Raw genomic sequence first — 14,558 nt, 5'->3', positions numbered from 1 at the left:
TCCAGGTGACTTGGGGAGCAGCAGTACTGCAGCTGCCACCCTCCTCCCCCACAGTGGTGTTGACTCTTGGTGGTTTTGCCCCCTCCGCTGAGATCCCCCCCATGAAGAGGCAGGAGCAGCGGGAGCCTCGGGGGAGGCGGCGACACCACCAAAAGGCAATGCTACTGCCGGTAGGGGAGGACGGGCGACAGGTGCAGTTCTGCTGCTCCACCGTGACCAGGAGGAAGAGAGGCACCAGCCGGCGCTGAGAATTTTCCTCAGCCCCTCTCCCGCTCCTGTGGCCGCTGCTCCCAGCAGTAATTTAGATGCTGGCCTTGGCTCCTCCCATCCCACAGGGTGACCTCCCCGGTGTCACTCACTGCCTCACAGGGCCCTGGCTGGGAGTGCGCTCTTCCCACTCTCCCTGGATTGGTGGGTTGCACTGCCCATGTGGAGAGCCTCTCCTCGCTCCGCACAGCTCCATGCCCTTTTCCAGGTGTATGGGGGGGATTAGTCAATTAGTCAGGGAGTCGCAATTAGGGTCGATGGGAGCCGCCACTGGCTACTGGCCCTCACGATGAAGAACACTGCTCTAGATGGAGCACAACAGCACTTTGACCATGTATCTCCCAATCTTGATACACTCCCTATATCAGGTACTGTGGGGGTGGCAGAGGAACCAGAGCTATGCCATCTGATCTGTGTCCAGGAAACACACAACTGTGAAATGCAGTAGCAGCACAAAAGGTCTGGAGAAAACAAGAGAATCTGGCTCCATAACTTTTAGAATTGCACACAGGCCTAACTGTCAGTACAACTGGCCTCTTGACATCTATTCATTTATATAGACGATTACCAAGATTATGCACGCAACCATAATAAACAAGTATGCAAAACATGGATGTGTGAAGCTAGGTGGAATATGAATGACCAGCCATAATAGTATTGATATCAATACTGAAAATTACAATAATTTATATGAGATATAACCTTTCTAACAGTACCTGACATGGCATAATTTGCTAAAATTGATAAGCACATTTTTATATATGTATCAGTGTTATAAATTCTAAATATGTATGATACATTGGAATTGCATCTTGTGCTGTGTTTCTGGGTGACACCCCAGACAGAATGACAGAAGCAATAAGCTTGCTTAATGGCTTGTTAAGGGAACTCTAATATAAAATGAATGCAGGGAAAGAACCCAGGGGCTAAACCTTATGAGTCACCAGGACTTTCCCAGGTGACCCTGGACACCATCTTGTTTCTGTAAATTTCCACAAGCCTCATGGCAAAGGGACATGTCTTCATTCTTGCTTCCTCCTTTGGATTAACTCATCTGCAACTGAAGCTGTGAAACAAAGGATAGAGACCCATCCAGGTACTGCAAACTCCATGATTCTACTGGAAACCTGATATGTATGGACTTTCAAATCATTTGGATATATCTGATTGCTTTAGTCATATAATACCTCTCACCTTGTTTGTTTCTTTCCTTTTATAATAAACCTTTAGTCTTAGATACTAAAGGATTGCCTGGCAGTGTGGTATTTTGGGTAAGATCCAAACTTGTATTGATCTGGCAATGTGGCTGACCCTTTGGGGATTAGGAGAACCTTTTTTGGTAAAGGGAATAGTGTTTTAATAACTTATCACTTTACTGGCTGATTGGCAGCCTCAGACTGAAATGTAATAAGGGAGCTGTATAGTTTCTTGATAACCAGTGGGGGGGATCAGAAGCACTGTTTGTGACTGGTTGGTGAAGTTACTGCAGTGTTAGTCACCAGTTTGGGAGAATCTGCTCTCCTTCTGCAGCCTGCCCTGACCTTGGCATTTTCAGGTGGCTACCCTAGGCACAGATGGGTCACAGCATGCACACTACGTGCCTGTTGCATGCAAGCTATTGTAATTCCAGGCCTGATAGTGCATTTAGATGACAAATCAAAATGGAATATTATATATTTATTCCTCTTCATATTTAATACTTAACATTTTTAAACCCCAGGTTGTACTTTTCAGCACTGTAGAATATAAATGTTCTGTTCTGATTTGATATGTTGCTGTCACTTATATTTAATTCATTCCTCATGTAATCAGTATTTGGAAATGCTTACCACCACTGTCCTTTTAAATATCACACAGGACTGCAATTTTGGAAACTCAATTGCAGTTCATACTTCACAGAGAAGCTGAAGGGATCCCCCCCCCGCGCTTTTAAAATCCTCATCCTGCTCTCAGACAGAATCCACAGAAAGAACCTGCTGAATAGAAAGCGTTCGTTTATACACTGCAGTGGGTGCTCTCTGTGGTGTGCAGAGCGGACTAGATAAGTAGGCACAGAAACGAAGAAAGGCTTCCAAACAAACCAGAGCTTTCATTTTTTCCATGTTTGCCTTGAGCATTAGGCAGCTTTAGAACAACAAAAGTCCACAATTTAATGCCATTTATGATATGCAAAGTAATATTCCTCTTATATCTTCTTACACTTGTTGAAATAATGTCAGTGTCACGATAAAATGAAGTGGATGTTGAATGTAGCTGTACTTTTTAACTTTGCTATTTGTGGTTATTGTCTGTGTCACACAAATAAAACTGATTAAACATTAATTCATGATCACAGCATCCCACTCAAATTGCAACACACAAAAATGTGTTGATTTTCAATCAAGCTGCCTTCTAACAAATTTTAACATTATTTACCTGGTAGCAAAAGCTACTTCTTTGGAAGGCTTACATAGTGTGAACCTCTCATTAGTTGATGTAACTTACCCCAACCTCAACTGTTCAACTGCTTGGACACCATCTGCCCCAACAAAATGACATTTGGCACATCCCTTAGCTAGTTCAGATGGGCTCACGACTGCCTTTTTGTTCTTTTTTTATGCAGCACCTAGCACAATGGGATCTTGGTTTATCACAAAGCTCCGAAGTGCTACTGCAATACAAAAACCAACCAAAAAAGTAGAGAGGAACCATTTGATATGATTTGGAACATGATATGGTTGTAGGATGTGCTTTATTTCCATTATGTATATTACTGCTTTTCCTTATGGGTGAAATTCACCCCTGTGCACATGTATTCATCAATGAAATCCCACCCTAGAAGAGAATATGCCAGAAGCCCTCCTAGGAAGCCAGGCCCCCTGAACTCTGTCCTGACAAACTACACAGACACTCAATTTGCAACAATGTTATTGCTGAGCTTTGGAACAGCAGTAGGAAATTCCACAGCATGGTCTGAATTCAATATGGTTAAGGTGACTGAAGAGCACTTTTTCCTTTAAGTGGTGTCTAAACATATACCCAGGCGAGCCTCAAAAGAGCACTGGAATGTGAGCAGAAAAACTAGGGACGGACAGTATTGTATGGGAGGGAGACCCTATATTACAAGTCCCTGCCCAATCTTTTCATGTGTTTTTAAACATTTAAAACCATTTGGCCTCACTGAGGCCAGGTCTATACTATAAACTTATGTAGATATAACTACATCATTGTTGATGGGAGGGCTTCTCGCGGAGGTGGATTAACTACGCTGACAGGAGAAGCTGTGCTGCTGCAGCTGTGCTGCAGATGCTAGCTGACCCACACCAAGTCAGAAGCTGTTTTAGTTTGGATGGATGTTTAAACACAGTTCGTAAACCCAGTGTAGTCTAATCCTAAGGGGGAGGGGGTATTTCTTTTTTGTTCATCCTGCATATTTCTCTCAATTACCCATGAGCAAGGTTACGGAGGTCACTTTAACAGACTTCCGTGACTTCTGCTCCAGCAGTCAGCCCCTGCCTTCTCCCCATGGGGCTAGCCTTCAGCTTCCATGGTTTATGGTTTATTGCCTGCACCCTGCCCATGAATTTTAATAAAAATCCCCAGGCCAAAATCTCAACCTTACCCATATGAGCCTTCCCTTATTATGATCTAAAAAGGGGTTATTTTAATTCAGATGACCTAGGCACCTTTATAGGGTAATAACAGCCCACTGTTTGATCTAACATATTTTGGATGCTGGGAGAAGTAATGTTTATATTATATTATATTATAGCAGAATACCATTTTGGTTTTTGCACAGTAGGCAACATTCTATATCTGCCTCTGCTGTACACTAAACAGAATCAAGTTTCAATTATTTTTCATATTGAGAGAGATCTAAATACAACCTTGGGGTAAAAAACCCAATCATGTTTGCTTAAATAAACCTTGTATCCTTAATGTTTCTGACAAAGCCAACTGATTAATCCAATTTGCACTACAGCTCACCCACTCTCTTGGCTTAAACGACTACAACTGTACTAATAGTGTTGTTCTTAGATACACATTCCAAATCTTTAGATTATCAAGAAAAGGTTGAGAGTGGAAGCTAGAGAAAGGCAATAGATATTCAAACTGGAAGCTATGAGATTCTATAGGTGATCATTTCAAGGATTTATTTCAATTACCTCTTAGTCATATTTTGACTTCGTTATATATATTCCTTTACTTCAGCATTTTTACAGCACTCATTGCTGTGATATGTGGATGTCACACAACAGATTAAAGCCAATTACATACAAAGCATGAGTCATCCATATGGGCGGATTTGTGAGACATCACTTACCTTTTTCTGTTGCACAAATTCAGGAGCCGTTAAATGTAATACTATCTGTATGGTATTACCATTTGTATTATCCACTGCCAAAGGGTGAGTTTACTTGGCTTTACTCCAGGTGCTAAACTATTACATACATTGCTGTCAAAGTTGAAAGCTTATATACACTTTACAAAGAATCCAGAATTTGACAAGGTGAACTCAATCGGGTGAGGGGGGGAAGTAATCTTGCTTGATACAGTCATATATGTTATTTACTGACTCATGATTTGGGGCACAATCCTGCAACCCAAACTCATGGCTTCAGTGGGACTATAACTAAATTATAATCAAATTAAATTACAATTATAAAATACATAAATAAATCTCAGCCTATTCCTGCCCACATTTTAAAAACCAGTGGCAAAACTCTCATGGACTTCAGTGGGAAGCTAGGTTGGGATTCAAGTACATCATGATAATAGCACCCTTACTTTTTATTGTCATTTCAGTTCATTTTGGCCCTGATTCAGCAATATATTTAAGTATGCCATTATATACATCCATGGTGCACTCACACCTTGAAAACTGTGTCCAGTTCTGGTCACCTCATCTCAAAAAGGATATAGAGAAACTGGAAAGGTTCAAAGAAAGGCAACAAAGATGATAAAGGGTATGGAACAGCTTCCATGTAAACAGAGACTAAACAATTAGGGCTGTTCATCTTAGAACAGACACAATCAAGGGGGGATATGATAGAGGTCTATAAAATCATGAATAATGTGGAAAAAATGACTAGAGAAGTGTTATTTATCCTTTTCCACAATACAAAAACCAGGAGTCACCCAATGAAATTAATAGACAGCAAGTTTAAATACAAATAAAGAGGAAGTACTTTTTCACATAACACACAGTCAACCTGTGGAATTCATTGTTATGGGATGTTGCGATGGCCAAAAGTATAACTGGGTTCAAAAAGGAATTAGATAAGTTCATCAATGGCTATTAGCCAAGATAGTCAGGGATGTAACCCCACAGCTGGGGTGATTCTAACTAAACCTCTGGCTGCCAGGAGGGTGTGCCATTAGAAATTGTCCTGTTCTGTTCACTCCCCCTGAAGCTCTGGTACTGGCCACTGTCAAAGACAGGATCCTGGCTAGATGGACCATTGGTCTGACCCAGTATGGCCGTTCTTATGTGCTCAACTGGGGCTATACATGTGCTCAAAGTTCAGAACCTTGCTGAATTGAGACCTTACTCACTAATTTCTATAAGCTCAACAATAGGTCTTCTAGTCATTAGTGCAAATTAGTGAGGAGTTTATTTATATTGCCAAATTAGAATTTCATTTCTTCATAAATCAGTGATACCCAAGACCTAAAATATTTATTTTAATCTGAATTAAAATGGGAATACAGATGGGAATGTTGAATATCATGTGGATAGTAATATCACATGAATTATTGTGATTCATTTTTGTCATGGTAATTTTTTTGTGAAAATCATGGATTTACTTTTTAATAACCATATAATTTCTTTTTACCTCTCACCCTTGCTAAAATAGCAAATACGTACAATCCATGCTAGAAGCACCAAAATAATTTTGTTATCAAAAAAACCCATTTTTTAAATGATAGAAATGCAGAAACACCCACAGATGTAGACTATCAAGGAATCCCAGGACAAACAATACTCAAATGATTAGCCTTGGTTTAATAAGTCTCATCCAGGACATTCATGTTTGGGATTTCTACGATTAAAATAATGTATATGGTCTCCTCTAGAGATGGGCTTAAAGCAAAGGGCAAGATCCAAGCATCCTTGAACTTTGGAGAAGTTCAATTCTACCACTGGATCCATACTTCATGGTGAGCCCATCCTCTAACCAGATGAAATAAAACTCTAGATCTGAGCTTGACATTTTGAGACCTTCTCTAGTATCCTTGTTCCCAGAGCAGTCCAACTGCAGTCAATATGGGTTTCAACTCTGGCTGCTTTTGCAACTTCTTCCCAACCCCCCATCTAAAGATAAGTAATCATTTCTCAAATAAAAATGGATCTACATGTGTTTTATTTTAACCTGCATTCAGCCAGGCCCTTTGCCTGAGGCATTCTACAAACTGATGGCTGCTGCTCATGATGGAGCCTGCAATTCAGCTGTGACTGTATTGGCTGTAATAGACAAGTGAAACGTAAAATCATCTTATCTGTTACCTGACCACGGTTGTGAAGGCTTAAATCTAGTCCGCATGTAAACTCTGTATGATGCTCCACAGTCTCCAGCAAGGGGTTAGGCTTGGAAAAATCCCAGAATCTACAGAAACAAACAAAAAAACAAACAATGATGGTAATTGAAAGGCCATTTAAAAAAATATAATGGAGGAAACTGATATGCCTGATGCTGCCAGAACCTTTTAAAAAGCAAACCCACCCACTTAAGGAATATAATTAATCCCATTTCTGCAAAACCCTCTGCTGATCTACATAAATAAGGACTTAATTAAGGAAACTACATTAAGGAAACCATTACAGAAACTGAGATAACAGAGCTGGCACCGATGATCTGCCCTATAGATAATCTGTAAAAAATGGTAAGATGGCCTTCTTTATTAAGAGCCAATTCCTCTTAATATCTGCCAATTTATATCTCTGACACACTTCAGGGCAATTCAATACATTGCTTATTTTCTGCATTGTTTGATGTGGGGCTGTCTGTTTACTGAAAATGACAAATGGATTATAAATATTGATCTCTCCTGGAATTATTTGACTTAATTTTAATTTCACTGATAATTCACTCATCAAAGACAAATTGTCCCTGCTAAGGTTAGTTGTAATGACTTTTGGAAAAAAAATATAATTCTAAAAACTCTTTTATTTCTACAGTTTTAATCCCAGTCATTCCCCAATACATGGTATGAATCACACAGGGTGTGATATAAGCAGAAACAAGTAATAATAATAGGCAAAACTTAGGAAGTGGGGAGAAACAGTTTCAATGGTTTACCATAAAGATTCCTATTTCTGGTCTGGAAAAGTGCATTCAGCAAGTTAATTAAATTTTCAAATGAATAAATTGAAAGGGGTCTAAATTCTAATAAGGACAGAGAAATAATGAAGCGTCTTCAACTTCTTTGATTCTGTAGTATTGTCTACTGGGAAAAAATGTGTAGCAACACCCAGGGGCTGCAGGGTTTACTGGGCTATTGGGGCTTGGCAACTAGTCCCAGTCTCTATACACACTACAGTTTTCCATAGCAGTCAGTGATATTCTTTTGTTTTTGCATAATATTCATATTACACCCGTTCTTTTTTTCCCAGGGGACCTAATAATAATGAATGAGAAAAAAATCATCATCAGGGCTAGTTACACAGAAAGGTGTATAGGCTCAGCAGATCCGTTCAGGTAATTAGCAAACACTGGAGCCAACAGAATGCGTTTGTTTAACCAGTCTGCGTTATTTCCTTAATAAATGAGCATAGTGGTATCGACACAATGGCCAAGCCATAGCAACAACCCTCTTTACATCTTCCTAGTACCAAAGAGGCTATATAAACAGCTCATTTTACAGGAAAGTGGAAGCAAAAGAACGTCTAAGCACGAACCAAACAATTTCACTCTTACATTTGCCTGTTCAAATAGATAAGGAAGCAAGTCTTGTAGCGTCTAAGAATTAGTTGTGGCCATCCTTATTACATTAATTTTGCATTCTCTTTCTTTTGGGAGAGCTCAAAAACAAATTTAGTTCAAATTCAAGATTGAATGGGAGCTATAGATTTTATGTGGAAAGAAATTAAAAAGCTTTCAGTGCAGTTTTTATTTTAAAGTGTAATAGGACAATTTAGTTAGTATTACACAAAATTATGTCAGTATAATATCACATACAACATACAATTTCAGAGCCTTACAGTCTAGTGCAAAGTTGCATAGAAATTTTTAAGGAAGATATTCTAAATAGACCTACTGGAATATAAATGTATCCTAAACCCAGGGTTAGAGAGAGGATCTGGGCTTTAGGTGCATGAGCACAGGACTGAGAGCCACGAACTCCTGAGTTAATCCTGCTGATACCAATTCACCAGCAGATAACTGCCAAGTAACTCTGCGGCTCAGCTTCCTCCAACTGTAAAAATGATGATGATAATACGTACCTCACCGAAGTAATTCATGCTTTGAAAATTTAAAACATGGTGCGCTATTTATTTGTCATTGAGATAATGTTTAACCAAGTCACATTCTGCCTTTGAATATCTGAGAATAGATGAAGCCTCAAAAATATTTAAAAGCTAAAGAAAGTTAGAGGAACACAAGTAAAAATTGTTACTACATTTTCTTACACAGTAGCGACAGCGCCTGCTATTAAAACTGAAAGAATGTTAAGACCTTATTTACTTTTCAGTATTTATGCAGTCTGATTATTTTCTGCACATCCCTATTCTTAAACAATAAATACACCCCAATCATATTCACTTTTACTAATAGTTTCTTATCAGTTACAGCTTCTGGTCTCATGTATTAGCATAATGCTTCAGTTCAGAATTGCAAACACTGCAGGCAGACTATTTTAAAAAGGGGTTTTATGAATATTCACACACAATCAATCATGACAACTTTTCTCTTGCTCTTTGAGTTTGTAAAACCAGTTTCTTAACAGACCACATTTTCAGGGGTGCTTCAGACATCTAAATACATGCAACATTCCACATGCACATACACACATTTTTCAAGCACCATCATCAGCACAAATGTGCAGCTGGTGCAGCAGCAGGCAGACACCACCTTTGGGGCAGAGGCGGGGGGCGGGGGGAAGGGTTAAAGTGCATTCTCCACTGTCCCAGGAAAAGTCATTTACTGTATAGTGACTGGAGTGCTTCGAGATGCATGGTTTTCTGGGGTATTCATCATGGGTGAATGTGTGTTCTGTGTGCATGGGACAGAAATTCGTTCATAGCAGTGTCTGTTGGTCAATGCCTATGCCCTACACCTCCTCAGGCTCCAACATAACGGCATAAGGGGCAGCATTGACCGCCTGCCTCTCCAATTTCTACTCTACCACAAATCACAAAGATCCAAAGCAGCAGGGAAGGATGGCAGGCCATGAATACCAATAGGGACCACACATCCCAAAGAATTCCAGTTACTACAAAGTAAGTAACCTTCCTTTCCTCTTTGACAGCTTGTCCCTCTATGTGTAACTCCCAAGCACCGTTCATCAAGGAGGTGGGTGTGAGGAAGAGCTCTATACCAGAGTTTGCAGGATCTCTGAGCCAAAGGAAGTATCCTTATCTAAGACTTAAATGAGGGAATATTGCCTTGTAACAGTGTGTGAATGGAGCCCTAAGTTGCAGTTCTACAAATCTGCAGAAATCTGATTCCTTGCAAGGAAGCCACCAAGGCAGCCTGAGCGCTGGTAGAGTGAGCCCTGAAATGGATTGAGGAGAAGGGGCTTCTGACATCACATAGAGCCATTCTGAGAGTCCTTGGGAAGACTTCTACTTTTATCCTCTCTGCTATGGAGACAAGTAACCTTGGAGAGCTTCTAAAGGGCCTTGCTCTGCCCAGGGAAAAAACTAAAGCTCTGCATATGTCCAGCAAGTGAAGTTTCCTGTCTTCCATATTCTTGTGATGTTTCAGATAAAAAGACAGGTAGGTAGACTGTCTGGTTCAAGTAAAAGTCACAGGGAACCCTGGGGATAAACTTGGGGTTCAATTTCAGGGATACTTTGTCTCTGTAAAAGATTGCACAAGGCAAGTCTGCCATAAGGGCTCCAAGTTCATGTACTGTCTTGGCAGAGGTGATAGCTACGTTCTTTGATAGCTGAAACAGGAAGTAGGATGCCAAGGGCTCAAATGGTAAGTTAATGAGTGTGAAATGCACCAGGGTTAGTTCCCAAGCTGGCGTAGGTTTTGATACTGGCAGGAAAATTCTGATGATGCCTTTTAAAAATGTGCTTGTTGTGGTATTGGTGAAAACTGAGCCGTTCTCCACCAGAAAATGGAAGGCATTAATTGCTGCTAAAAGTACTCACAGCCAAATGGTGGATAGTCCATTATACAAAGAACTCCAGTCTCTTGCAGAAGCAAACAATGCTTCTGGCACCACTGTGAAAAATGCTTCTATTTGGCAGCACAATACTTCCCCATAGAGGACTTCCTGCTATTGAAGAGAACTAATTGGATCTCCTCCGAGCAACTCTCTAAGTCTGTTGCCCATCCAAAAACCACACTGCCTGATGGAGGGACGCTGTGTTGGGATAGTTGGTCCTGCCTTTGTTCTATGACAGTAGGTTGGCAAAGGTGTAGGTGAATGCACGGGCAGGCGGCCATCTGTACAGTCACCGTGAACCAGAACTGTTGCAGCCACCATGGTGCTATCAAGCTCTCTATTACCAGTCCAACTTGATCTTGGGAGGATGTGTGGTAAGAGGGGAATAGGAGGGAAGGCATACACCAGCCCGAAGGTCTGAACACTGGAGTAGGAGTGAACCCCTCTAGAGTTGTGCATCTTGAGAGCAATAGACAGGACATTTCTTGTTTTCCTGAATATCAAGAGGTCCCAAAAATGGGAATCCCTACTGGCAAAAAATCCACAAAACCACTGAGGAATGGAGCTCTCATCTGTGATCCTTGGGAAAATGACTGCTGAGGCTGTCTGCCAGGGAGCTCCTCACCTCTGGCAGATGCACCGCAGAGAGGGTGATCTGATGCTGGATGCACCAATTCCAGAGCTGTACAGCCTTCCTGCAAAGTGGTGTGGACCTTGCTCCCCACCGCTTGTTTAAGTAACAAATTATGGTGATGTTGTCTGACCTGGACACGAGTGGACCGAATGAAGGGCAGAACCATCTTGCAGGTTTTGTGTATGGCCCGAAGCTCGAAAAGATTGTTATGAAGCGTGGACTCTTACAGTCCAGGAACCTTGAGCTATGTGGTCATCGAGATGTGCTCTCCAGCCAGACGACACACGTCTATAACACGTATCTTTATGGGTGGAGCAGGAGCAAAGAGGACCTTACACAAACCCTGTCTCTCCTCTTTCACCAGGTGAGCAATGATCTAACGCTGGGAGAAACTGAGACTTTTGTCCAGGAAGTCTCTGTTCAGGGTGTAGACCTTCCTTAGCCAAGTCTGGAGACATTGAAGGTGAAGCCTGGCAAAGGGGTTCAATGAGATGCATGCTGCCACGTGGCTTAGGTCCCGGAGGACCAAGCGGGGCCGGACAGTCATCTGAGGATTGAGTCACAGCTGAACAAGAAGGTGGAGCAACTTCAAAAGGAATCTGCCCTGTGATATATAGGCTCTGTCTGCAACCAAGCCTAGGACCACTCCAATAAACTGCAGAATCATTGTAGAACACGGGTAAGTGGCCTTTCCCTGATTTATTTGCACTCCCAGGGACTGACACAGGTCAAGTAATGAGATGACTGCTTCCTGCACCTCCACAAGCATCCTGTAAGGAGCCAGTCATCTAGATAGGGAAATAGATAGTGAACCTGCACTGCTACAACTACTACAGCCATGACCTTTGTAAAAATGCTTTTGGCCACTGAAAGGCCAAAGGGAAGAGCACTTGTACTGGAAGTGCTCTAAGCCCACCATAAAATACAGGCATTTCCTGTGTACCTGGTGGATATTTATATGACAATATGCATCCTTCAAATCAAGGGCCACAAACCACTTGCCTTCGTTCAGGGAAGGGACTGTAGCAGCCAGAACAATTATCTTGAATCTTGAGTGACAAATGAACATGTTCAACTGTCTAAGGTTCAGAATAAGTCTCCAGCCTCCACTTTCTTTTGGGGGGGATTAGGAAATATTTGGAGTAAAAGCCCTGAGGAGGTGGGTTCTATTGCCCCTAGCTGGATTAGGGATTCCGCCTCCTGTTTGAGAATCCCCTTCTGAGAAGGGTCCCTGAAAAGAGTCGGGGAAAGGGGTTTTGGAGGCAGAGCAGATAAGGAATTTGATGGTATAGCCAGCTGAAATTAGAAGCCATTTATCTGGTTACATCCTGCACATTGGCAGGAAATGGGCCAACTGGAACCACAGGGATGGGGAAGACCAGCTGTGCAAAGACTGATGGATGTTTCTAGAATGTCCCACCAAAATGTCTTTTTGGTAGGTGGCTGGGTCTGGAGAGGGGATGGCGGTGGAGCAGTGTATCTACTGTGTTATGCCTTCTGTTTCTTTCTTGGTGCCTTGTAGGGCTATTCTGGTGGTAGTGGAATAGCTGAGGGGCTGGTTGATATCTATGTGGCAGTAGCTTAAAATATTTTCTGCAGGGTGCTGGGGTGTATATTTCAGAAAAAGGAGGGTGGCACGAGAATCCTTGAGGGAGTGAAGTGACTTGTCAATCTTTTCACTAAAAAGATTGTTACCTTCAAAGAGGAGATCTTCTACTTTAGCCCAAACCTCCTTGGGGAATCCCAATGATTGCAGCCAAGAAGTCCACCTCATAATCACCGAGATCACCATGGAGTGGTAAGTCATGTGTCCAGTGATGCCTGAAGATGATCTGGCCACTAGCTTCCCTTCATTTAGGATAGTCTGGAATCAGGGCCTACGTTCTTGAGGTAATTTACTGGCAAATTCTGGCAGTGTGGGGCATACTCTAGTGAGTAGCATCCTGACAGTGTTGCTGCATCTGCAGCTTGGCTAGTAACGTGTGGACAGTATAGTGACGTCTCTCACTAGCACCAGGTCTGACAGTATTAGTGACCCAGGGTCTGTGTAAATTGCCAGGTCCTCGAGAAGGGCATACACAGGTCTGGCTCTAGGAGAACTGGAACGAGTCTTTGGTACAGAATCCATTGGTGTGGGGTTGAGCACAGTTCTTGTGGTGTGGTACTGCCAGTGCAGGGGACAAATGCTCCTGACTATCCTCATGTACTTTCGGGGATGGTTTTGCTGGCCCACATTCCCAGGGAGAGGTAGGCACACTTGCTCTGGGAGTGAGGGGAGTGGGGTGGTGTCTGTCTCAGACACAAGGGGAAACAGTCCTTTTCTTAGAGGACTTTGAATGGTCTTTTTATGAGGCTCTCTCTCTCTACACTCTTCCTGCCTCAGTTTCCTTACCATTAGTGCTGGAGGGGCAGTGCTCAGAGGTTCCAGATGATGAGGTGGAGAGTGGGAGGTTTCCTCATGGACAACTCCATTATATGCCTGCTGAGTCTGAACTCCCAAGATGCCTAGTATGAAGGGCAAAGGAGTGGCAGATTTCATACTTCAATGGGATGTGTGGCTCCCCAAAGCAGTATAGGCAGGTCTCTTATATGTTGCTTACCGGGAAGAAACAAAGGCACATGAGGAAGGGCTTGGAGCCTGGGACTTTGGGCAAAAGTGTCTGGAGTGGCAGGGGAACAACAGAAGGAAAAGGCCCCCCCCAAAATCCCTGCTAACTAACTAACTTACCGACTAACTAAAGAATTATTTATAATATTTACAGATAAAGGATTGAGTCAAAAGCTAGAAGGCTATCAACAAGAGAGGGTTATGTACCAGACTGCGAGCGATAGAAAGGAACTGAGAAGGCAGCTGGTTCATGCCACCTTTTATCCCCTCAGTTCAGAGCACAAGAAGTAGGGTATCAACACAAACTAGTGGACACTACTATAGAAGAATTACTGGTCCTGGGAGCACGGAATGCATGTGCAACCACAGTGAATACCTTTAGGAACCAAACACTTGAAGAAGAACCCTTTAATGTCAGGAGTGACTTATTTGAATTTCTCATCTATTCAAAGAATGAGAAACTTGTGCAGTGGTTCGGGGGAGAGAGAGTTTTGGCAGGATGAATGATCAGGTTGACATGCTTGAGGAGTACTGAGTTCACACATAAAGAGTTAGTTTAGGCATAATTTTAATGGGCTTGGATATAAAAACAATTTTTAAACTTAGTTTGGAATTGTAAAGGAAAGCTAGGCAAGAAATTTACAATAGCAAGGGAGAGGGACAGATCATAGTTAATTTAAAAACCAGAACCAATACACATGATCAGTGGTTCCCAACCTGTGGTCCAGG

The 14,558-nt window shown here is 42.1% G+C and overlaps 1 protein-coding gene across 2 annotated transcripts in view; it reads right to left on the bottom strand.

Annotated features, from left to right (window-relative positions):
- Positions 1-14,558, bottom strand: part of PEX7 (peroxisomal biogenesis factor 7) — an 80,858-nt gene that overhangs the window by 16,108 nt on the left and 50,192 nt on the right. For both annotated transcript variants that reach the window (XR_010918654.1, XM_067542297.1), the window contains one exon: positions 6,755-6,854. Coding sequence is in view for 1 of the 2 variants with exons in the window: in XM_067542297.1 (XP_067398398.1) it covers positions 6,755-6,854 (100 nt within the window). In the remaining variant the exon portion in view is untranslated. The remainder of the gene's footprint in view (positions 1-6,754; positions 6,855-14,558) is intronic.

Source organism: Emydura macquarii, unplaced genomic scaffold (assembly GCF_026122565.2).
Source record: "Emydura macquarii macquarii isolate MOO-44397 ecotype Brisbane River unplaced genomic scaffold, CSIRO-AGI_Emac_v2 contig_705, whole genome shotgun sequence".
Lineage (NCBI taxonomy): Eukaryota > Metazoa > Chordata > Testudines > Chelidae > Emydura > Emydura macquarii.
Note: the sequence above shows the minus strand (reverse complement) of the source record. Positions and strands in the feature narration are given on the sequence as shown.